Consider the following 24,960-nt stretch of genomic DNA (forward strand, 5'->3'; position numbering starts at 1 on the left):
CATTAACTCCTTTCTGAAGCAAGATATATCTAAAAAAAGAAAAGTATATAAAGTCATTTTTGGGGAAAAGGGCGATTATTAAATAGATTTATTTGGAAATTTGCTATCTCTATTAAAAAAACTTCTGTAAGAAGGGTTTTTTGCTAAAGTGCCCCCAGTAAAGATTTGAAATTTTATTTCACCAAAACATCCTCACCCCTTTTTCTAATTTTTACAAAAATTTAATACACTTTTTACCCTCTGGTTGTAGTACCTGTTTGAAGAAAATCGGTCAATGGGGTCCAGAATTATAATACCAAATACAGGTCAACATATATATGCACAAACTGATAAAAATAAATGTTTTGGACTTGGAGCATTGAAATAAAACATTTTTCACAGATTTTTACAGTTTATTCTATATATCTATTTTATGAATTTAATTTTTGTTAAACATTTTTTAAATGTCTGTCTCCTTAAAGCACAAAACCTAAATATGATCAATTTTTTTTACATTTTTTTTTTACCAATCCTTATACACTTGCATTGTAGCTATAACAGCATACATTGCCATAGCTGGGAATGTAAAACACAAATAAAAACTTTCTGATAGAAATTAAGTGGTTTAATTTAGGTAATTTTGTTATGATATATTTAAAAAATGTTTTGCTAATCATAGTTTCTGTTATTAAAACCTTAGATTATGCATTTATGGCTGTATTTTAACAAATAATGAATGAAATTATTATTATATATAATTTCCCAAAGATCTTGAAAGTAGTTCGGGAAAGATTCAGCTTAAAGTCAATTGAGAGCTTCCTAATTTATGTGAAAAAATCTTATCAAACATCTCTTGTGAACAACTAGATTTTATTAGAAATTAAATTAAATTAAAAATATTATTTTGTTTCAGGTCTGGTTTGTCACAGATTTAATAAATACATTGCAAGGTATAATAATATTTTATATTTTTGTATTTCGAATACCTAGAGTAAGAAGACTTGTAATGCAGTATTATAAATCAATTTTTAAGAGTTAAGGTTATGTAGGTTGCTATTTTTCTATATGCAGTAAAATCCTTGTAAGAGAGCACCTGTGTTAACAACAGTCTCTTAATAACATACATGTTTCTGATAGACATAGTAAATTACAATAATAACAAATATCCAGTAAAATATTACAGCAAAATATGTATTTTTCTTTTCTTGCAGAACACATGATAATCATACTCATTTTTTGTGCTGATCACCAAAGCTGAACCATAAAAATTATTAATAATCCTTGGATTGCAAAATATTATTTGTATCTATTGAATTAGACAACTGCTAAAAAGAATAATCTTTTTTAATAGTAATTTTTTTCAAAAGATCAAGGTTTGCTTAAGAAGGATTTTACTGCATTCATACTTATATATGTATATTATACATATTAACATATATATTATATATAAAGAATGATTCTGTCAACTTTTATTACTATAAACAAAACAATAGAAAAATGCTATGAATCTGTAAAAATTAAGAACAGCTGTTTTTAGACAATAAATTTAGACCTTTAAAAAATTAGGTTGGCACTAACTGTATAATTCAAAATTTAATTTGTATACTAATTATTGTTATAAAATTATGGTTTATGTGTTAATATTAAATGTTAGGTGGTTTAGTTGTTTTTGAGAAATTTTGATTTTGTTAAATTATTTTTGAGAATCATGTTATTTAGTATTTTTGTTTTTCTTGTATTCTAAACTGTACTTGTATTTTCCAATTGAATCTGAATTTCTGTTTTGAATTCTTCCTTTTCAAAAATTCTGTATCTCTTCACTCAAAAAGAATATGCTGATATGATTTTTATGCATGGCTTTTGTGATGGAAGTGCTCCATCTGCAGTGGAAGATTACCAACATCGATATTCTAAATGTAGAATATTTTGTAGAATTTTTAATAATCTTCATGAGAGAGGTGCACTTCTCAATGCTCAAGTTCAAACAACTTCAATGCAAAGTCAACTGGTACGTGGTGATGAAAGAGAAAACTTTCTTTAGGTGATACAACTTAGTAGAATGTTAAGTGTCAAAATTTTTCATGTGCTTGTTGTAGGACTAAGTATAGTAAGGAAGACTGTTGAGAAAGTTTAAACCTCCAGCTTGGTGACCATGGAAGAGAACTGCAATTTTGTCAAAGGGTAAACTCTAATTACCTCTTAATTCAGTTCATATTATTTTCAATGAAGCTGAGCTGAATCAAATTTCCAGAAATGAATTTCAGTAAATGTTTGGTGTGGCATGATCAACAATCAATCAATTAACAGGCTATTTGATACTAAAACAATGTGTCACGGTAGGGGGGAAATTATCTGGAATTTTTATACAATGAATCTCTTATAATGGAAATTTCTCGCTGACAAAACAAATTGAAATGTGTTATCAATTTGATATAGCACCTATACATTACAAGAATGAAGAAGACAATTTTTAGTTGAAAGATTTGGTGGTAAATGGATTGGACATAGTACATCCAACCCCAATGGACATAAATTGGCCACATTAATCGTCAATCCTTAGTCCCTTAGATTACTATTTATGGAGATGGTTGAAATGTGAGGAATACAAGCAAAGAGTAGTCACAAATGATGAACTGATAACTTGCATTTCAATGCCTCAATGCCTCATCAAGGAAATTAAAAGTATTTTAATGTTTCAAAATTCTTACATTTATTGTATAAATCAAAACGGCTTTAAATTTTACAAATTCATAAAATTTGTCAAATTTTAATCTGTCTTTTTAACATTAATCAAGTTTCCTCAGAATTAAATTCTTTAGAAGTTTTGATAATAAAATTTAGCATTTATAAGTTATTGTACTTCAAATCAAAAACGTATTTTGTCATAACTTATAACTTATTAAAAAACTCATTGAAAATTTCAGTATGATCTCATTTTACTGGGGGAACTGAAATCCGGGTGAAACTTTTTGCTAGCCATAAATAAAAAAAACATAGCATTTTCAGATATAAGTTTGCATGAACTTTTTTCCTTACTTATTTCAAGTTCTATAATCAGTTCCCAAATTATTTCCGTTTCCTCCTGAATCACCTTTATATACACCCACCCACAATAATGAAAATTAACTGTAATAGAACTACAGGTATCTGAAATTTTGTTAATAATAACAGCTAAAAATTAATTTTATAGTATTACATAAAACAGAGAAAATTTACAATGAATATAGAATAAATAACAATTTTTCACAACTTTAATTAATAAAAAAATATATCCTCTAAGTAAAAATTTGTTGTAATTGTGGTTGTAATTATTATTTAAGCTATTATATTTAAATTAAGTATATATTTATTATTAAAATTATTAATTTAGTTGTTTATTCTTTTTTGAGTTGTCATCTCCTTCCTTTGTTTTCCTTCCCTTCAGAGCTTGTCTTTTAACCTCTACGTGTTTATTACAAGTACATCCCCAAGTATCTTTGTACATAGCTTTCTGTCTTCTGTATGTCTTCAGTCTTAAACATAATTTGCCAACTTAGTTTGTCTCTAAATTTCTCACAAATTTCTCATGCCATTCTGCTTTCATGTCTTATTACTTTATCCATATTTTTCAATTTTACTGTCTACATTACAAAATTCTCAATATTCTTCTAGCATATTATATTACCTTAAATTAATATTTTCACATTTCATTACGTTTAATTTAGTTTTTTATCTATTTTCAAAATAAATTTCTTCACTTACAATAAATTCATGTCATTTAGTAGTTCTTCATTTTTAGTTTTTGCCAACAGATTATTGCCATCAGTGGTTCTGGAAAAAATCTTATTTTCTTTTCTTTGGGTAGTTTTTTTACACTCACAAAAATTTTTTCTTTAATTCCCATATGTTTAAATACTAATTTTAATTTTTTTTCTGTAAAACTGAAGTAGGTGGTTTTATTCTGATTAAGCACATTTGCCTGAAAACTATTTTAAATATTTTTGATGCACAAGGCATTCAACCAATGGTATGATTGTAATGAGTGTAAGTAATCATTAGTTTGCAAAATCCTAATTACTCTTACATTTCTTTGACCTAAACCTGTAATGCTCATTATGGCATTCAGTTCACATTAATATTCCAGTTACTATTAAATTAGAATGTATGTTTTAAATTTCTTTACGTGTTCAGAAGATGTTGCATATAAATTAGTGTAACTGAAGTAGACTTGAATCTAACCTGACCAAAATAATTCTTTTGCTTTGTTCCTCGTGATAACACATTTTTTCTTACCTTCTAATTCATTATTCTCCTACCTCTATATTTACATATTTTGATTGTGTGAATTATCCACTACCTCCCTGACCAAAGAATGTTTTCATCTAAGTAATTGCTATTATTATAAGTAATTGCTATTATTATAACTATCCTACAAAGTTTCAACATTCCATACATTGTTACAAAAAAAAAAAAGTTATGATTCTTATATTTTCTGATTTCTTGTACTAATTACGACTTATGTAATTATTGTATTTATTTCCTTATCTAATGAATATATTATTGATTATTTATTTATTATAACATTTTTAAGAGTAGCTTTAACTTAAAAAAAAAATGTATTTTAATGAAGTCCATATTAATAATTTAAAATTAAGAGTAGCTTTAACTTAAAAAAAAAAAATGCATTTTAAAAAAAAAAATGCATTTTAATGAAGTCCATATTAATAATTTAAAATATAAGTATATGAAATAGTATTAAATTACATATGTGAAGCTAATGAAAATTATTTGAGTATTTAAAAAAAGAAAGAATTGTTTCTTGAAAAAAAACTTTTATTTTATTTTAAATAAATGAAGTTGGATAAATATTCTGATGTTCAAATTATATTCACACAAAAATTCAAGAAATACTTGGAATAATAATAATAAATAATTCAATCACTTCATTTCAGAGAGACTCATGCTCAACAGCAGTCTTTACATCATTTCCTGGCTTTCTTCTTTTTTACTTCAATGCTTGTTTTTTGTCTTTATATTCCTTGTGAGTGGCTGTTTCCAATGGGCAAACATAATATATATAAATTTATCTATACTAATATATAAATATATTGAAGAGGGTTTTTGTTTGTTCAGGATAAACAATTGTTTGTTCAGGATAAACAAAAAACTACTCTATCAATCGCCACCAAATTTTTATCCATGTTTCTTGGCATAACTGAGAAGGTTTTTAGATGTTTTAAAGAAAAAAAAATGTAGTAGTGGAGATTTGCTGGTTGAAGCACAAACTTTAATGAATTTAATTAATGAAATGCGAGTCTGTATCACTGTGTGAGCTGGGTTTGAATTGATTTGATTAAATTTACAATAAATATTAAATTGATTTAAAAATTTCTGTAACGATAATGAGCTTCCTGTGGGGACTGCGTGTGTAGTTAGAATGGTGAGGTATGGCAAGCACCTTATGGGAGGCTAACCAATCATCACTATCAACTAGTAACAAATGGGTTGTCCCTGGGACACTGTTTTGGAAGGTGAAATGGGATGCTCTTATAATATCTTTGCAAACAATCATTCAATTTTCAAAATTCAAACAGGGATATTGGTAGGTTGCTTTCAAATTTTTAGATACATTCATATTACACGATGGAAGGTTTTAAGCTACAGACCAAGGCCCTAGCTCCCTGGAAAGTTAAAATATTAAAAATATCCATTATTTATTCTTGAAAATTAAAGATATTCATTAAGAAAAAAAAAAAAGGTATACTTTTACTTCATTATAATATATTTCTGCCTCCATGGTAGAGAAATAGGTTATGAATCTTTTGTCAAAGGTGTGTACTTTTGTTACTATAACTACTATTATTCTGTCCTTTTAAGTTACATTTTATAGTTTCATTTTTTTTTGCATGAAACATTTAGTTATACAAACTTTACAATGATTTTTTATTATAAAATCTATTTACAGTGTTCATTTTATATATATTTTTTTTCAATTTTCCTGAAATGATCAAAATTTGTGATAAGATTTTCATTTACATTTTTTAAAATAATTACAAATTTTGATCGTTTCAGGAAAATTGAAAAAAAAAATATATAATGAACATTGTAAATAGATTTTATAATAAAAAATGTAAATGAAAATCTGAAAATAAAATAATTTTTCTGAAAATAAAATAATTTTTCATAAATAAAAATTAAATTGATATCTGTCTAAATTAAAATTAAAATTTATGAAAAATGTTACAACTAAAAAAAAAATCTACTCTACAAAAAATCTAAAGTTTTACATTGATTGAAATTTTTCATACAAAAATGTCAATATTGTATAAACATCAGTTAATTAACAATTTAATTAACAGTTAATTATCAGTTAAGTCAATTCAAAATTAACATAAAATTAGATAAATTAATTGAAAATTAGTTGTTTTTAGTCAACTATAATTTACGAAACCAACATCAAAAACATCAGGCAGCATTTTATCTACACTAATTATTAATATAAATTTAAATTATTAAGATATTTATAACATTAATGAATTATTCATATTATACAAGTATTATTTATTAAAGAAAAATAAATAAAATTTTGGTAGAGCTAGTCAGTTAAATTTTAGGTTATTTTTTGACAATTAGTTTGTGTATAAATATTTAACTTAAATTTTATAGCTATAAGAGTGTTATTTAAATGTATTATTAAACATCACTTTGAATTTTTATTAAATTAGTATTACTTTTTTATTGTTGATTTATATATTATTAGCATTAAATATTTTATAAAATAAAAATAATTTCTATCAAATAACTACTATTCTTTTTATCATAAAATTACATAAAAACATCACTAGTGGACATAGGGCTAATTGGTTTATAATTTAATTGCATACTTTCATACATTATGCAGTTCTGTGAATGGGAGAGATTACCCTTTGGAAAGCATGAACCTTTTGTTGGGCAACTTAATAATTTAAAAAAAGATCTCCATGCCGAAGTGGTAGCGTCTCAATCTTTCACGCGGAGGTCCCAGGTTTGAATCCCATCCCAGTCGATGTGTACAAGCTTTCAAAGCTTATGTGCAATTTAAAATTTAATTCTCAGAATTATCATTTAAGAAACGTATGTTTGGAACTGTACATTAGTGTTGGTTACGGTTACTGTTGCTTTAGAATTATAACCTTTATAATGAAGAAGGTAATAATTATAACCGTTATAATTTCCTTTATCACATAATGATGGATTCAGCAATGGCAGAAAATCTTTGTCCTTTTGGATGTAGTTTTTTATTTTGGAAACTGCCAGAATTCATCGGAAACTAAGACAGGAAAATAAGTGGTATGACGTAATTCTATAATTTTTCAGGTAGAAACTCTCTCATGATTAGTACCATGGCTTGGTGCATTGTCAAGATGGATGATTTGCTTGACAAGGTTATATAATTCAGGTTTTTTCTGCGAACAATATCATTTTACCAGAGATTAATTACATGCTTAATTTGTCTATTGAACCATACCAAAACTCACATTAATTATGACAAAAATTGTACAATAGTTCCTTCCTTACTGAAAAAAATGGTTTTATCCATTTGAAATTTACATATGCACTACTTAAAAACATGTACAAATATGATTTAATTTCACAATTACAACCAAATCATCAAGAAATAACACTATATGGTCATTTTATTTATTAAATAACCACATTTTGTAAACTAATCAATGAAAAATACATATAATAAAAAAGATGAAATTTGATTTTTTAATTTATCTTAAAATAATAATTTATTTTTATGCATTTTAAGGTTACCACCCAATTATATGGTTAAAATTGATGACAATCGTAATGAGATCATCATATAAATAAAAAATTAGAATTAAATAAACAAATAGTAATATACTGATATTGTGCATGCATATATAAAATGTACAGCAATTCACTGTTGAGAATTTGTATATTGTTGGTTGTCATATTAAAAGCCTCTTTTAATTAGTTTGTTTTTATTTTAATTTATAATGAGCTTAACATGAGCGACATCAATTTTAAAATGATGAAGCAGGATTATTATCTTAAAATATGTGGTTACATAAACACTCAGAAAAAGGTAAATTTTAAAAAGGTAAATTTAGAAAATAACTGAACTGAATAAAAAAGTTATGACTAAAGTAGTATATTCAGTTTAAATTAAAAATGCTTTTCTTTTATCAGATGTTGTAAACAGGATGATGCTTGAATTACCTGGGGAGAGAACCTTGAGATATCTTCCAGGTGGGATTGTTGGTCTATCTGAAGCTGCAGTTCTATAATTAGAACATCCTTTCTCATCCCTTTTATTATTCTTGATTCCATTTTTTTCATTTTTTCCATTTTGGATTGTGTAAATAGATTTGGTCACTGAATATACTTTAATATATATATTTTTATACATATATATATATTTTTTTTATCAATATATTTTTTTTATCAATATATTTTTTTTATCAATATATTTTATTTTAAGAAGTATTAAGATTTACAAAATGCCTTTATTCAATAACTAATATTTTACTTAGAATACTGAAATTTTAGAAAAAACTCTAATTCAGCATTACACCCATTCAGAATTCTTTGATTCTTCTATTATAGTTATGTGGTAATTATGTTTTCTTCTGGTAAATTATGCTTCTATGTGATCACAAAATAAAAAGTACCATAATATTCTCAAACAAGTAGCAAAAGGAAGAGGAATTCTACAGTGTAAATAAAAACTGTAAATTTGGTTTGCTATATAATTAAGAATACTTGATAGTTATGCTTAAATCTTTTAGTATATTAACTTATTACATTGTAATTAATAGTTTAAGAAAAGATTATATACTTGTTTGTTAATTTATCAATCTAACTTAACACATACATAATTCACCTAAGTTGTGAATGTTTAATAACTATAAATATTTATACAGTGAGAAATGTTGATAATTAGTTAAACAGGAAAAAATTATGAATTAATGTTAAAAATTTAAGGTGTAGGTTTATATCTGGATTGTACTAACAAAACTGTATCAAACAATTTACTAAACTCCTAGAAATACAAACTGTATTAAAAAAACAAATAAAATACTGAAGTATCAGCTTAAGTGTGTCACATACAAATAGGTCAACATAAAATGTGTTGAAAAATAAATCATACCTAGGCAAATGATTATTTTAAAATGCAAAGCTTTTTTTCAAACTGGTTTGATACACAAGAAAACAAAAACATCACAACTTTTAATTAATTTATTTTTTTCATTATGGCCTATTGCTGACCATACTAAGAATCGATTTATTTTTTTTCAAACCTTTTTATTTATTTCTCTTAGTAATTCCTCGTTCTCTTGGACTGGGTTTTTTTGTTCTGACCAGGTGTTTGATTCTTTTTTTTTTCTTTTTATACAGTCTTGGAATTTCTTGATACTCTGAACCATTCCTCTATACTCTTAACTGTTTTTGACCACTTTGGATATTTGTTCTTTCATGTCCTTGACTATCTCCATGTGCAAGTTTGTGTTTTTCTATTTTGGGCATTTATGATGTGGGTGGGAAAAACCTCCCTGGGCACCCAACTGCTAATGTAGCCCATGGAGAACATGGAGGACTAAGCCTAAGGAAAATCAAAAGGATTACAATATGGAATGTACAAGGAAAGTTAGACATTGTGAAGTCAGAAATGACCTGACTTAATGTTAATCTACTCTGTGTGAGTGAACTGCACTGGACTGACAATGACCATTTTTTTTTTTTGGGCGAAAAACGGTTGAACGTTATCATCGCCCGGAAAATAAATAAATAGACAAATAAATAAAAATAATTTAAGGTTTTTAGATAACATTAAAACTTAAAACTACTATCACAGAAACAAAATCCGGAATGGGTGTAAAAGGCCCATTCTCGGATAACAAAAACACTAATATGCAACTTAAAACTATGTTAAAAACTATCACATTAAAAATAAATAAAACTTTAAACTAAAAAAGGAGATAAAACTTAAAACTAAAAAAGGAGATAAAACTTAAAACTATTACGTTTACAGTCTTACAACTAATATCACAAAAATCTTACAACTAATATCACAGACGAATTTAAAAAACAAACAAAAAAACAAAAAAAAATATGAATATATATATATATAGGAAAAAAAAAAAAAAAAAAAAATCCGATAGTGTAAAAGGCTCCCTACTCGGATAACAAAAACAATACATAGGACAATACATACAATTACGAAAGAATACATACTTATTACATTTTTTGCATTAACCCTATACTACGTAAAAATATAAACATCCGGTTTAAAACCTCCTTATCGTCACGCAAGATACCACGGATGTTACTAGGAATTTTAAATTTACGACGCAATGCCGCATAACATATGCAGTCCACGAGTATGTGGCGCACAGTCACGCGGCAGTTGCATCTTGCGCATAGAGGTGGTTGTCCTCTTGTAAACAGGTACTCGTGTGTGACTCTCGTGTGTCCTATCCGCAATCGACAGAGAACTACTTCCTCACGCCGGGGTTTTCTGTATGAGGAGTTCCATGGTAACACAGAATCTTTAATCTGACGGAGTTTATTATCAACGGTAGCTGTCCAATCACTTTGCCACCTTGTTCTTAATAATTGTTTTACATAGTTAATGAAATCATAAGTAGCAACTCGGGTGGTGAAAGGAGGCTGGTTACATGCTTCTTTGGCAGCGGAATCTGCATGTTCATTACCTGGAATCCCTACGTGGCTAGGGACCCAGCAAAAACTTAATTCTGTGTTGCGATTATTCAACTCAGCGATTGCGTTGTAAATTTCAATGACGATAGGATGTTTGGAATAAAAGTTTTTTAAGGCTTGGAGAGCACTACACGAGTCACTGCAAATAATAATTTTTCTATATTTAGGGTTAATAATGTTTAGAGCCTTATTTATAGCGTATAGTTCAGCGGTAAACACACTCGTAATACCGGGTAGACCAAACATATAAGTTCTCTCATTAACAACAAATGCACACCCAACTGTATCATTTTGTTTCGATCCATCAGTGTATACAACCGCGTCTGGTTTCATCTTTGAGAGAACACACTGAAACATTTGCTGAAAGACAATAGATGGTGTTGATTGTTTATTGTATGTGGTCAGGTCAAAATTAAAATTTATAAGGTTTATTCTCCACGGAGGATATGAGCAAGGATATATAGGAAAGAATGACGGTTTGTCAACATTTATATGCTGCAGCAGACGCCAGGTACGGATACCTACCGGTGCAGTACGACGTGGATGGTCCTCATACTTTCTTAGATTAGGATTTCTAAAGACTGACTCAAGAGCCGGGTGATTTGGTTGTCCTCTGAGACGAGCAAAATACGATAATAAAAGCTGGTCTCGTCTATCCCAAAGTGATGGTTCACCACAGTCTACCAGTAAGCTTGCAACAGGACTAGATCTAAACGCGCCTGTGGCAAGCCGAAGGAAAGCATGATGTACACTATCCAGCATTTTAAGCACGGTTTGACGAGCTGATGAGTAGGCCACACAACCGTAATCTAAACGGGAGCGAACAAAGGAATAGTAAAAACGTATCATACATGATCTATCGGCTCCCCAGTTGGTGTTAGTAAGGACTCGCATCATATCTAGAATTTTGGAACATTTTGTTTTCAATTCTTTTAAATGTTTGACCCAAGTAAGACGGCTATCAAAAATTAAACCTAAAAACTTAACGTAATTAGAGATAGTAATAGTCTCACCGTTCAGAAAAATTTGCGGAATAGAAGGGTTTCGTAGCCGAGAAAAAACTACACATTTTGTTTTTTCGGATGAAAATGTGAAACCAGTAATCCTGGACCAAGCTTCAAGGTGATATATAGTGTTCTGCAGTAGTCTCTCTGCTGTAGGTGCCGAACGGCTTGCAATGTAGATAGCAAAGTCGTCAGCAAATAGAGAGCATGAGACAGGAGCCTGAACACATTTGGTAATATCATTTATGGCTACAGAAAATAAGGTGGCACTTAATACACTACCTTGGGGCACTCCATTCTCCAAGATGACACTATCTGAGAGCGAATCATCCACACGAACACGAGCCGTTCGGTGATTTAAGAATCCCCGGATAAAAGCAAGCATATTGCCCTTGATTCCCCATTTTTTGAGAGTGTTAAGAATACCACGTCGCCAGGCTGTGTCATACGCCTTTTTTATATCAAAGAAGATAGCAACGAGGTGTTGCCGATTGAGGAAAGCGTTTTGTATGGCTGTTTCTAGTGACACTAAATGGTCAATGGAAGATCGTCCTTGTCGAAAACCACACTGTTCTGGAGATAGAAAGCCATGTTTCTCCAAGTACCATGTAAGTCTGCGGTTTACCATTCTCTCCATTATTTTACACAACACGCTTGTTAATGAAATAGGGCGATAGCTTGAGGGGTTCGTCTGGTCTTTACCAGGTTTTAGTACTGGTATAATAAATGCTTCTGACCAGCCGGGTGGGAAGACTTGTTCGGAGAATAAACCGTTGAAAATATTCAAAAGTTGTTGTAGTGCCGAATTAGGAAGGTGTGAAAGCATGGAAAGGCGAATGTTGTCCGGTCCAGGGGAAGTGTCCCGTGAATTTTTAAGTGCATGTAACAATTCTTTAAATACGAATGGAGTGTTTAATTCACCAACCGAATCACCAATGTTTAACGACAACACATCCATTTGTATCTTGTACCGTTGAAAATCGTTATTATATGATGAGGTGAGAGACACCGAGCGGAAAGATTTTGCTAGACTATTTGCCACTTCCGAGGATGATGAAAGGAGTTCTCCTTCATCAATAAGACCAAGAATAGATTGTTTCGGTGATCCGAAGATTGCACGAATTTTCTTCCATACAGTAGACGTGGAAGTAGTGCGTGAGATAGTGCTCACGTATTTCGTCCATGAATTCCTCTTAGCGTCCAAGAATACTCGACGGCACACCGCTCTAGCCCTGCGGTATAAATTTAGATGTTCTGTTGTAGGCCTACGATTAAATTTACGTAGTGCCTGCCGTCGATTCCTAATAGCATTTTTGCATTCATCGTTCCACCATGAAACGAAAGGACGTCTAGGATTACCCGATGTTTGTGGGATATATCTGTTGGCATTCTTAAGTATCATGGACGTAAAAGAAGAATATTGGTCGAGGATGTTCGCTCCATCGTCATAGTGAGATCGGAATGCTTTACAGTATCCGTTCCAATCTGCCTTTTCAACAATCCATCTCCGTGGCCTTCTTTTAATCTCGCAGTCTACACCGAAACTAATAATAATTGGTCTATGATCACTGCCGTGAAAGTCATCACAAATCGACCAATTAAAATGAGGGAGTACATTCGGTGAGCATATGGAAAGATCAAGGTTAGATACAGTACCAGTTGATAAGGACATAAATGTGCGTGATCCATTATTCAGTAGGCAAAGGTCAAAGTCTTGTCTCAATCTGTTTATCATATTTCCTCGAGTGGAGCAGAAGGTTGAGCCCCAGGAAATATGATGGGCATTGAAGTCTCCTACTATTAACGATGGAGATGGTATTTGTGTGAGGAGATTTGAGACATCTAAAGCACTGAACTCAGTGTTCGGTGAGAGATACAGATTGCAGATATGCAATTTGAAGGGAATAGAGATCTTTACTGCAATAGCAGGAATGACAGTGGTTAGTTGAATTCTTGTAGCTGATACCCCATTCTTCATGAAAATCGCTACTCCACCACTCTCCCTACTGTCTACTAGGCAGTCGTATCTCTCGCAGAAGTATCCTCTAAGTGTAATTCGGTCATGTTGTAGAAGGTGAGTTTCTTGGAAAGACATGATTAGTGGATCATGTGTGTGCGCTAGTACTCTAATATCTTCAATGCGGGACCGAATACCTCTAACATTCCACTGAATAATGTTCATAAGTGTAAAAAATAAATTTCGGAAATTATATAAAAATTAGTTGTATGTGATTCGGTTTTTATTTTTTGTATTTTTTATTTTAAAGAACTCCGATGCCCTAGGGTCGGGTGGTTCTTCAACCATATCCTCCAGTATATGAGGTGATGGTGGAGGAGATTTATTTGAATGGGATGTTGTAGTTGACATCCCAGAGGAGATAGTTATATTGGTTCCCTTTATGGGGAGCTTATTAGGTGGTGGCTTACTGCCAGCTGTGATAGTCGCTATTCGTGGCGGTACGACTTTGGGAATAGGAACTTTCGTATGTATCATACTGTTTGATTCACTAGCTACGACGGTGGACTTTTTATTCATTTTTGTCAGCTCTGAGATAGTGGCTGTAAGTGAAGCTACTTGATCAGATAGCATCTGAACAAGTTTTTTAAGTTCATTGCAGGATCCGCACTGCTGATTATTAGCATTTGTAGGAATTTGCTTAGATGTAGCGGTGGCAAAAGATACGTCTGGTTTAACCAGGTTCCGTGAATTGTTTATCTTTTTATATTCTCTACGTGCAGCCGGAAAAGATAGATTTTGCTCCGTACAGATTTTGAGAATTGCCTTTTCTTCTTTAAAAGTTGGGCAATCTCGGGAGCGAGCTGTATGTGGACCACTGCAGTTTGCGCATTTTTCACTTTCTTCGCAGTTAGTGTCATTGTGACCTTCTTTAGCACATCGAGCACAGATCTCGGTTTTTGTACAAGATGTTGTAGTGTGACCAAAACCTTGGCATCTGAAACATCGCCGTGGGTTGGGTATGAATGGTCGTACCCGAACCGAGAGGTAACCCACTTTAATCTTCTCTGGTGGAACAGGGAGATTGAATGTTAATATAAGAGACGGTGTCGGTTCTTCTGTTCCGTTCTGCCGTCTCATTATACGCTTCACCTCAACAACATCTTGGTGGCAAAGCTCATCAACTATTTCCGAGATATCTATATCTAGAAGGTCTCTACAAAAAATTACACCCCGGCTCGTATTTAACGTTTTGTGGCATTCTGCACTTATATTTATACCACCCATATTACGGAGACGTAAGATAGATCGACTCTGTTCATCGTTGAATGTTTCAACCAGAATCGATCCGTCGCGTAATTTCCTGATATTCTTCGGGGAGCCACTTGCACCTGTTATGGTTTTGTTTATTAAAAACGGTGAGACCTTTTGAAGGGAGCCACCTTCCTGACTATTTCTGAGAACAACAAATCTAATATTTTTATATTTTGATTCTAAGAAATTCTCTTTTGTAGGACTTTTATCCTCGTCAGACGAAGCTGATCGAGGTCTCTTCGCAAGACTTGAATTGGTGGTTTTCTCAGATGGACCACCAACCATCATTGTGTTAATTGTTGGAACTGAAATTTTGGTCCCACGAGTACCGGCGAAAAATGGACCACTCCAGCAGAGCGCACGCGTACTGGAGTTAGAGCTAAATACAACTGGGTTCGCCCTGGTGCCCAGAGGACATCGTTCGGGACTCACTACGTAGAGCCATTCACCCATCGGCACGATTTGTTCCCACCTTGGGTTACGGTTGCGTTTCGTAAGATGTCGCAACACCACCGAGTGTAAATGTAAGAAATATCAGTGTAGGTTGTTGTTGTGTAATTGTGTATGTGTGTATGTTGTAATTTATGTAGTGTTCTTGGTGTAGTATATGTGTAAAATGTAAAGTGTTCCGCAGCTCATTGTATAGTGGGAAGAAAAGCTGCGGAGGCTAGGCCCGTGGGGACGCCAACCCCCAAAGTCTTAAAGAATAAGACTCCCCGTCGGGGAATTTTACCTCTAATGACTTTACTATCATAACAGCATCAAAGGAAATGGTGTGGCCATCATGGATAAGCTTACAGCTTATACAGCGGAGAGTTTTACAGTACAGTAGTTAACAGCCGGATTATGACCATTCGAATACGGGAGAAGCCGATCAGTGCAACTATTGTACAAGTGTATGTGCCATCCACGGCTGCTGATGGGGATGAAACTGAAGATTTTTATGTGAAAATGCACGGAACACTGCGACACTGCGACACTGCGACACTGCGACACTACACTGAAACACTGAAACACTACACTGAAACACTGAAACACTACACTGAAACACTACACTGAAACACTGAAACACTACACTGAAACACTGAAACACTACACTGAAACACTACACTGAAACACTGAAACACTACACTGAAACACTACACTGAAACACTACACTGAAACACTGAAACACTACACTGAAACACTGAAACACTACACTGAAACACTGAAACACTACACTGAAACACTACACTGAAACACTGAAACACTGAAACACTACACTGAAACACTGAAACACTACACTGAAACACTGAAACACTACACAGAAACACTGAAACACTACACAGAAACACTGAAACACTACACAGCGACACTGAAACACTGAAACACTACACTGCGACACTGAAACACTGAAACACTACACAGAAACACTGAAACACTACACTGCGACACTGAAACACTGAAACACTACACAGAAACACTGCGACACTACACTGCGACACTGAAACACTACACTGCGACACTGAAACACTACACTGGAACACTGAAACACTACACTGGAACACTGGAACACTGGAACACTGGAACACTGGAACACTGGAACACTGGAACACTGGAACACTGGAACACTGGAACACTGAAATACTGAAATACTGAAATACTGAAATACTGAAACACTGAAATACTGAAATACTGAAATACTGAAACACTGAAACACTGAAACACTGAAACACTGAAATACTGAAATACTGAAACACTGAAACACTGAAACACTGAAATACTGAAATACTGAAATACTGAAATACTGAAATACTGAAACACTGAAACACTGAAACACTGAAATACTGAAACACTGAAACACTGAAACACTGAAACACTGAAACACTGAAACACTGAAATACTGAAATACTGAAACACTGAAACACTGAAATACTGAAATACTGAAATACTGAAATACTGAAATACTGAAATACTGAAATACTGAAATACTGAAATACTGAAATACTGAAATACTGAAATACTGAAATACTGAAATACTGAAATACTGAAATACTGGAACACTGAAATACTGGAACACTGAAATACTGGAACACTGAAATACTGGAACACTGAAATACTGGAACACTGAAATACTGGAATACTGAAACACTGGAATACTGAAACACTGGAATACTGGAACACTGGAATACTGGAACACTGGAATACTGGAATACTGGAACACTGGAACAGGTGCCTAAAAAGGACATGGTATACATTATTGGGCATTTTAATGCCAAAGTTGGAGCCCAACAAGAACAGGGCATCTGCAGCAGGTTTGTGTTAGGCAAGTGAAATGAAGCTGGTGACAGACTAGTCCAGTTCTGCCAACACAATTTGACCATCACTATAACAGCAATGAGCTATGAGCAACCGAAGTGGCTTTTATACACCTGGACATTCCCTGATGGCATGTACCATATAATCAGATCGATTTCATCCTATGCAATTAGTGACTGCAGAGCTCCGTTCTGGCAGTAAAAACATTCCCTGGAGCAGACTGTGGCTCTGATTATGAGCTATTGGTGGCCAAGTTGAAAGTCAGGGTAAGAAGTAGCAAGAAAAATGGTCCTCCAAGGAGGTTTGATGTAACCAGATTTCCGCTGATGTATGCTGTAGATGTGAAGAACAAGTTCAAGCTGCTTAATACTGATGAGTGGCTACCTGAGGAATTTTGGCAAGAATTCCAATCTAATGTCTTTGAAGCCACTCTAGAACATACCATATAGAGAGTGGGAAAAAGTTCCAAACGGCTGACGCCCGACACCATTAAAATTGTTGAAAAATTAAGATCAGTGAAAGCAGTTGGTAGGTGAATTCAGGAGACTAATTGGAGATTTTCAACATGCTGCTAGGACAAGACAAGGAGGCTTGCATCGTTCACTCGCCTGTTGGGAGTGACGATGCAAGCAAATGGAAGAGGAGTTTGTTAGAGGCCACACCAGCGGTTTCTTTGCTCAAGTTAGAGAAGACAGAGACTCCTTCACTGCTTGCAAAGCGACCATCAAGAATAAGAACGTGAAAGACTTGACTGAGCAACAGTATGTAGAATTATATATAAACACTAATACACCTCTGACACCAGCTAAATATGCCCTATATGAATTGAAACCATTAATATTTGAAGAGGAAGTAATTTGGACTCTGGAACAGCTCCCAAATAACAAGGCTCCTGCCATGGACACTATTCCAGTGGAACTGCTTAGACCTATTCCATCAGCAGCAATCATAGCATTATGTCAAAAAATCTGGGAAATAGGCCAACAGATTGGGAAACATGCCAACAGATTGGAAAAGGTCTGTTTTCACCCTGTTACTAAAGAAAGGTGTGTACCGGACTACAGCTTTGATTTCCCATGCAAGTAAGGTTTTATTGAAGGTCATCCAGAACCGTCTCAGGTCAACTACATGATGCTCAGGTACTGGATGTTCAAGCTGGGTTTTGACGTGGTCGTGGCACCCATGACCACATTGTGAATTTGCATTGGATTCTGGAGAAAACCAACAAATTTCAAAAGACCAACTACCTGTACTTTGTTGACTACTCCAAAGCATTTGATTGTGTTGATCACAGGAAGCTGTGGTACGCCTTACATGAACTGGGAGTGCCACCACACTTAACTCACCTAATCAGATCATTTTATACCAACCAGGAGGCCATGGTTCAAACAATGTATGTGGATACTGACTGGTTCAAAGTTTGTCAAGGAGTCAGACAAGGCTGCATCTTTTTTAACTACAGTCAAAAAGGCTGCCCTTTTTCTTCAACATTTATGCAGAAATGATTATGTGGAAGTTAAACTTTCTTTCTTTTCTTTTCTTTTTCCTGTTTAGCCTCCGGTAACTACCATTTAGATAATACTTCAGAGGATGAATGAGGATGATATGTACGAGTGTAAATGAAGTGTAGTCTTGTACATTCTCAGTTCGACCATTCCTGAGATATGTGGTTAATTGAAACCCAACCACCAAAGAACACCGGTATCCACGATCTAGTATTCAAATCCGTGTAAAAATAACTGACTTTACTAGGACTTGAACATTGGAACTCTCGACTTCCAAATCAGCTGATTTGGGAAGACACGTTCACCACTAGACCAACCCGGTGGGTTGGAAGTTAAACTTAGAAGAATCTAAGATCTGAGTCAAAATTGGAGGTTGCATCAATAATCTTCATTACAAAGATGACAACGCTTCTAGCTGAATCAGAGCATGATCTGAAGATATGGGCCTACAGCTTTATGTCAAAAAGACCAAAATCATGACAACTACTTGTAAAAACATCAAAGTCACGATTGATGATGAGGATGTTGAGTGAATTGATAGTTTCATCTTTCTTGGATCCATGATCACTCAAAATGGTGGGAGCAGCCCAGAGGTCAGACAGCAAATAACATTGGGTCGGAAGGCAATGTTAAGCATGAACTGAATCTGGAAAAATAAAGTTACTAGCGTTGGCACTAGTGCCAACTAGTGCCAGCTAGTCCATGCAATCATCTTCCCTATAACAATCTATGGATGTGAAACGTTGGACCCTGAAGAGGGATGTTAGAAGAAGGATTGATGCTTTCGAACTAAAATAATGCTGGAGAAGAAAGCTGTGAATACCATGGACAGCCAAAATTAGTAACAGGGCAGTTATGGAACAGGTCAAACCAGCCATGTCCCTTGAAGGCAAAGTACTTCGGCTCAAGCTCTTGTACTTCAGACATGTCATGCAGTTAAATTTATTAGAAAAATCAATGATGCTTGGTATGGTCAGCGACAAAAGGAAACCTGTTGGCTTGTCGAAGCTGACACAGGCATGGCCATGAAACAACTGAAAGAAACAGTCAGTGACAGAAATGGATGGAGAAAAGTTGTCCATAGAATCCCTGAGGGTTGGACACAACGACTGAACGAATGACAAGACAACAACATTCATAAGGTTTGTTTTATCAACAAAAAAAATTTCAACACCAGATTTGGAAAATTGTAAATAGTAAAATAAAAATTTATCAGTCATATTTAAAGTTTTAAAAACCACTGCCTTGTTATATAATCTATTAATTAAATATTAAATATTAAGAATTTCACCAAATAATAAATAGTAAGCATGTTTCTTTTTCCATTATTTTTAATTTTCTGTTTTTCACAAAGAACATATTTTCTTGTTGTTCTCAATCTTTATTTCATTTAGTTTTCTAGGTGTTTATTTAATTTGAAAATTTGTTTAGCCCATTAAATTACTAAATGTTCCTTAATATTTGATTTAATAATAAAGAAGTTAATGGATCAAATTTCAGTCTGTAACTTGTTTGCTAGAACAGAACGAAATCAAATGATTTTTTAAATAGTCCAGTATGGGTGATGAAAAATGGGTCATGTATGACAATAATGTATGGAAAAGATAATCATCAAAGCAAGGTAAACTCTGCAAATAGTGGAATAGCCAGGATTGATACCAAAAAAGTGAATGCTGTAAAATCAGAAAGAAATGGTTCACTATGAGCACTGCCACCCAGTAAAATGATGTAACCCCTACTGTCAATAACTGGAAAGATTACGCCAAGCAACTGAGAAAAGTGACCAGAATTGATCAGTAGGAAAGATGCTGTCTTCTGTCACAACAATGCCAGACCCCAGATATCTTTGGTGACCATCAAAAATTGAGAGCTTGGATGGGAAGTTTAGATCCATCTTGCTTTCACAATCAGATTTCCATTTGTTTCAGCCTGTACAGAATACTCTTAATAGTATAAAATTGGCTTCAAAAGAGACCTGTGAAAATTGCAGTTTTTAATCCAGAAAACACTGAAGTTCTACAGAGACAGGATTATGATTTTACTTACCAACCTTTATAATTATTTTTTATTTTCCAACCTTTATAATTAATATAAATTAGATTGTTTACTCATTATTAAAACTGTTAAATAGTAGAAAATTAATTTCAATTCAACAGTCATTTCAATCTTATACTATAGAAGTTGTACACTAATAGAAGTAATGAAGAACAAATGAGAATAATTTTTTTTTTATATTTCCATAAATAATAAGAAAGACTGTTAATAAAATGCTAAGAAATATTAATCACAAGATACAAATAATACAAGAAAACAGAATTAAATTATAACTGGAACTAGTTAAGATATGTGTGTAAAACATTTTCAGAATAAATGACATCAATTATTATGAATAATAAATCACACATCTAGAATTGCACTATGTTTACATGCAAATATAAAGGCTAAAACAGATTACTAAATAAAGAATAAATCTTATCTTTATTGAGGTGCTGAGAACTTAAGACCTTGAGGTCAATGAAAAAATACATTATATAGCACCATATACTATTTATAGCACGCGTGTGCATGTGCACACACACACACAATTTATATAAAATGACTCATTATTAATTTCAAACTTCCTGAAGAAAATTCTAAAAATTTGCCCAATTTCCAGTATATTTGGTGTAGGTTATGTATAAAAATATCATCATAAGGAAAGACAAGCTAATATTATTTTAATTAATCAAAAATTATTTTAAAGGATTAAATTAAAAAAGGGAACCAAGAAGAGCTGGATGCTTTAAACCTGACAGAGATGTTCCATGGTCAGTCAACAAAATTCACTTGTTCCAAATCACTATAGCCATCATTTTTCACTTTGATAATGGCTGCCTGAACTTAGTGCTTGGCCCCAGCAACATTGGTAATACATAACATACTGATTAAACCAAAAAAAAGTTATTTTTATTAAAGCACTACTGAAACAGTAAAACATGTCTTGATTATTTCCAGAACTTTAGTTATTGAAAATTGTGAAAGAATTTTATTTCTCATGCCACCTTGACAGTCTTCCTTTTCCATTAACAAGCCATCTTAAGTTAAGTACTAGCAATTTTGAGCAATCTTATGAAACAGTCCCATCATAGGTCAATTGTCTTATTCATTGTTGAATCAGCCATCACATTGTATACATTACTGTATGTAGTACCAGAATAGTACCATAAAAGTAATGCAGCTGCTTCTTAATGGGATGATAGCATTTTCAGAGAGGGTTTATTCACAGACTTATATCTTATTTGGGAGTTGTATCAGAAGTTCAATTAAGATGTCCTACCTCGTTCTTTAACAATCAATCAGTCAAGAACTGACGACTTGTTTGCTTCTAGAATGAGAATGAAGTAAAGTAACAGTTAACTAAACTAACATGTATAATATTCTTAATATGTATAATATTCCTGTGTTAAAGATTTAAAAAAAAATCCATTTTTGAATAGTTTTCTTTTTGTTTTAAGTCGGTTTAATATCAAAAAAATTATATTGGGATAATGAGAATTTGTACAAGAGAAGAGAGTAAGTATATTTTATAACTTATTTTTATAACTTATTTTAATAAGTAAGTTCTGATTGGATAAACATTTTTGTAAAATAAAATACTGATAATACAAGAAGAGAATAGTCATGTAAATATTTTTTAGTATAATTTAATATATGTATTTTTAACTATTTTCTAAACAGGATTATACTGGGATAAGGGAATAACAAAGATAAGATTAAAGACTTAAAATTAATTATTATTACTTTAACCTCTAATAATTTATAGTAGGTGTATACCAGTACAAATGTAAGCTCACCTACATATATACATATGCAAACACACACAAGTATATAGTTAAATGCACTGTTTATATATACATTATGATTAAATGATTATGCATTATAATTATGATTAAAAAATATTCAGACAACATACTAATTTTATACAACTATAAGGAAAGACAATTTAAAAACTTTATTATTGTACAACACATTACATAATCTATTAAAAAACTTGATTATTTTTTTAAATGGTCATATTGAAATTATAATTAATAAATTTTCTTTTCAATATATCTTTGTTTAAATTATTATTACTTTTTTATTAATTACATTCTGGCCGATATAAGACCAGCTGTATTAGCTAACTACCATTAAAATTACTGATGAATAAAATTAAATAGGAATAGAATTTTGTTACATAAATTCATGATACATTCTGTATATAAGAATATAAATTTATATACTTAGTTACTGAGTTTATATCTACTGAGTAATATATAAGTTTATATTTATTGAATTGAAATATGATATGGAAAGAGTTATTATTTTATTCCAATGATGACTCAACGAAAGATGGTTATTAAAAAGAATGTATATAAACATGTAGTTAATATTCATTCTTTGTTTATAATGTTTCATTTATTTTTCAATAAAATTGTTTTCATTTTTGTTCAAGTTAATTTGCTGGTACAATATTACATTTATAACTAAAATTTTTATTTTTGGACATTCATGAAAAAACTTTCATATTTATTGTGTTTTTAATAGCGATATTATGTTTGATATTTCTTAAATAAAAATGACCAAAAAAAGACATTTTATTACAGCACGATACCCAGTACATATGATTAAAGAACTTAAGGTAAGTGAATTTAAACTACACTCTTTGCATCTAAGCAATATAAACTATATATGTTAATTCCCCCAGGACAGGGGATCAGAGGGTACTTACCTCTTGACTGTTATCATTACAATAAAAAAAGGAATATTTGGGTAAAAGTCAATCTTTAAAAAAACGAAAAATATCTTCATATCAGTATTCAGATAATTTTTCATTTAAAAAAGTATTTAACTTAATTTATCTGGAAAGATGTGTAATGAGAACAGTAGAAAAGTGTCTTCTACAAAATAAGAATAGAATCATCACTGAATTCAGTTAGTATGGTTGAGTACACACTAACTTTATCAATCAAACTGTAACCTTTTTTTTAAATAGGTTAAAAATCTTTCCTCTCACATTCTAGAATGTTACTTTATTTGCAGGTGCATTTGAAAATTTTTCACTACTGGAATGTTTGGTTTGATTTTGTATTATAATAGACTGCAAGAATATGGTTCACAGCCACAGGAGGCAGCTGGCTGCATGACAGTATTATGAAAAATTTACATTCATTTTGATGTTTACATTAATAAGAGGCAAAACTTATCTTTTTCATGTCAAATATTTATTTATTTTCCAAATATGTATGTTGCAATCTGTGAAGAAAATATGTATGTTGCAAACTAGTGAGCAATATGCAACCTCCCCACCGCCCAATGAGAAGAGGATGATGTTACCTGTAAATGGGGTATTATAGTCTTGTACAGACTCAGGCCTACCGTTCCTGAGATGTGCAATTAATTGAACACCAACCACCAGAGTACATTGGTATCCACTGTCAAGTATTCAGATCCGTATAAAAGCAATTAACTTTTACTAGGAGTTGAACATAAGAACATTCGACTTTGAAACAGTCAGCTAGCTGTTAAACAACTGATTTGTGATGAATTAACCAGTAGACCAGCCTGGTGTATTCATGTCAAATGTTTAACTTTCATTCTGTGAATTAGATTTTTAGTGACATATTTTGTCATAAACAGATATCCGAAAGCTAGGATCATTTTAATGTGGTCTAATTTTTATAATTTACAGCAGTGTCCTTTGTCACATGCCATTTAAGGAAGTGATAATATCTTTCACTAACAAATATATATTTTATATTTTCACACACAATTACAAACAATAACACATTTAATTTTAATTATAATAAAAATTTAAAAAATCAATAAAGCACTTTCTGCAATATAACATGATGTTATAATATAATACTGATATATGATAACAATGAATATATATTGTTAAAATAAAACATAGGCCAGACTAAGTTAAAACAAATATGTAAAAAGACAATTTTTTATTTCTCCCAAAAAGCAGTACTGGAATGGCATTCCAGCACAAATGCACTTCTGCTATTTGTCATATCTAGGAACTGATGAAAACTCAAAGTAGTAAATTACTCTATTTATAGATCTATCAACTGTTCCAGAAAGAGAACCTTTTATGGTCTTGGCTTACTTTCAAGGGCGAGACCATAAGACTATTTTATGAGGGACATGTTAAAAGATGGGTTAAAGG

General features: G+C 32.0%; 2 protein-coding genes across 3 annotated transcripts in view; both read left to right on the forward strand.

Annotated features, from left to right (window-relative positions):
* Window positions 1-5,944, forward strand: part of LOC142324120 (G-protein coupled receptor Mth2-like) — a 76,318-nt gene extending 70,374 nt beyond the window's left edge. For both annotated transcript variants that reach the window (XM_075364787.1, XM_075364786.1), the window contains exon 9: window positions 893-5,944. In XM_075364787.1, coding sequence (XP_075220902.1) covers window positions 893-1,018 — 126 coding nt within the window. In that variant the 3' untranslated portion in view covers window positions 1,019-5,944. The remainder of the gene's footprint in view (window positions 1-892) is intronic.
* An 11,951-nt stretch (window positions 5,945-17,895) lies between these two features.
* Window positions 17,896-18,348, forward strand: LOC142322762 (uncharacterized). Its single transcript, XM_075361836.1, has one exon. It carries the CDS (start codon window positions 17,896-17,898, stop codon window positions 18,346-18,348), a length of 453 nt encoding a protein of 150 aa, XP_075217951.1.
* The last annotated feature ends 6,612 nt before the right edge of the window (window positions 18,349-24,960 follow it).

This window comes from Lycorma delicatula, chromosome 4, assembly GCF_047948215.1.
Source record: "Lycorma delicatula isolate Av1 chromosome 4, ASM4794821v1, whole genome shotgun sequence".
Lineage (NCBI taxonomy): Eukaryota > Metazoa > Arthropoda > Insecta > Hemiptera > Fulgoridae > Lycorma > Lycorma delicatula.

Coding starts and splice junctions, on each gene's coding strand:
- LOC142322762 (XM_075361836.1), top strand. CDS start 17,896: ATGGAAGAGGAGTTTGTTAGAGGCCACACCAGCGGTTTCTTTGCTCAA.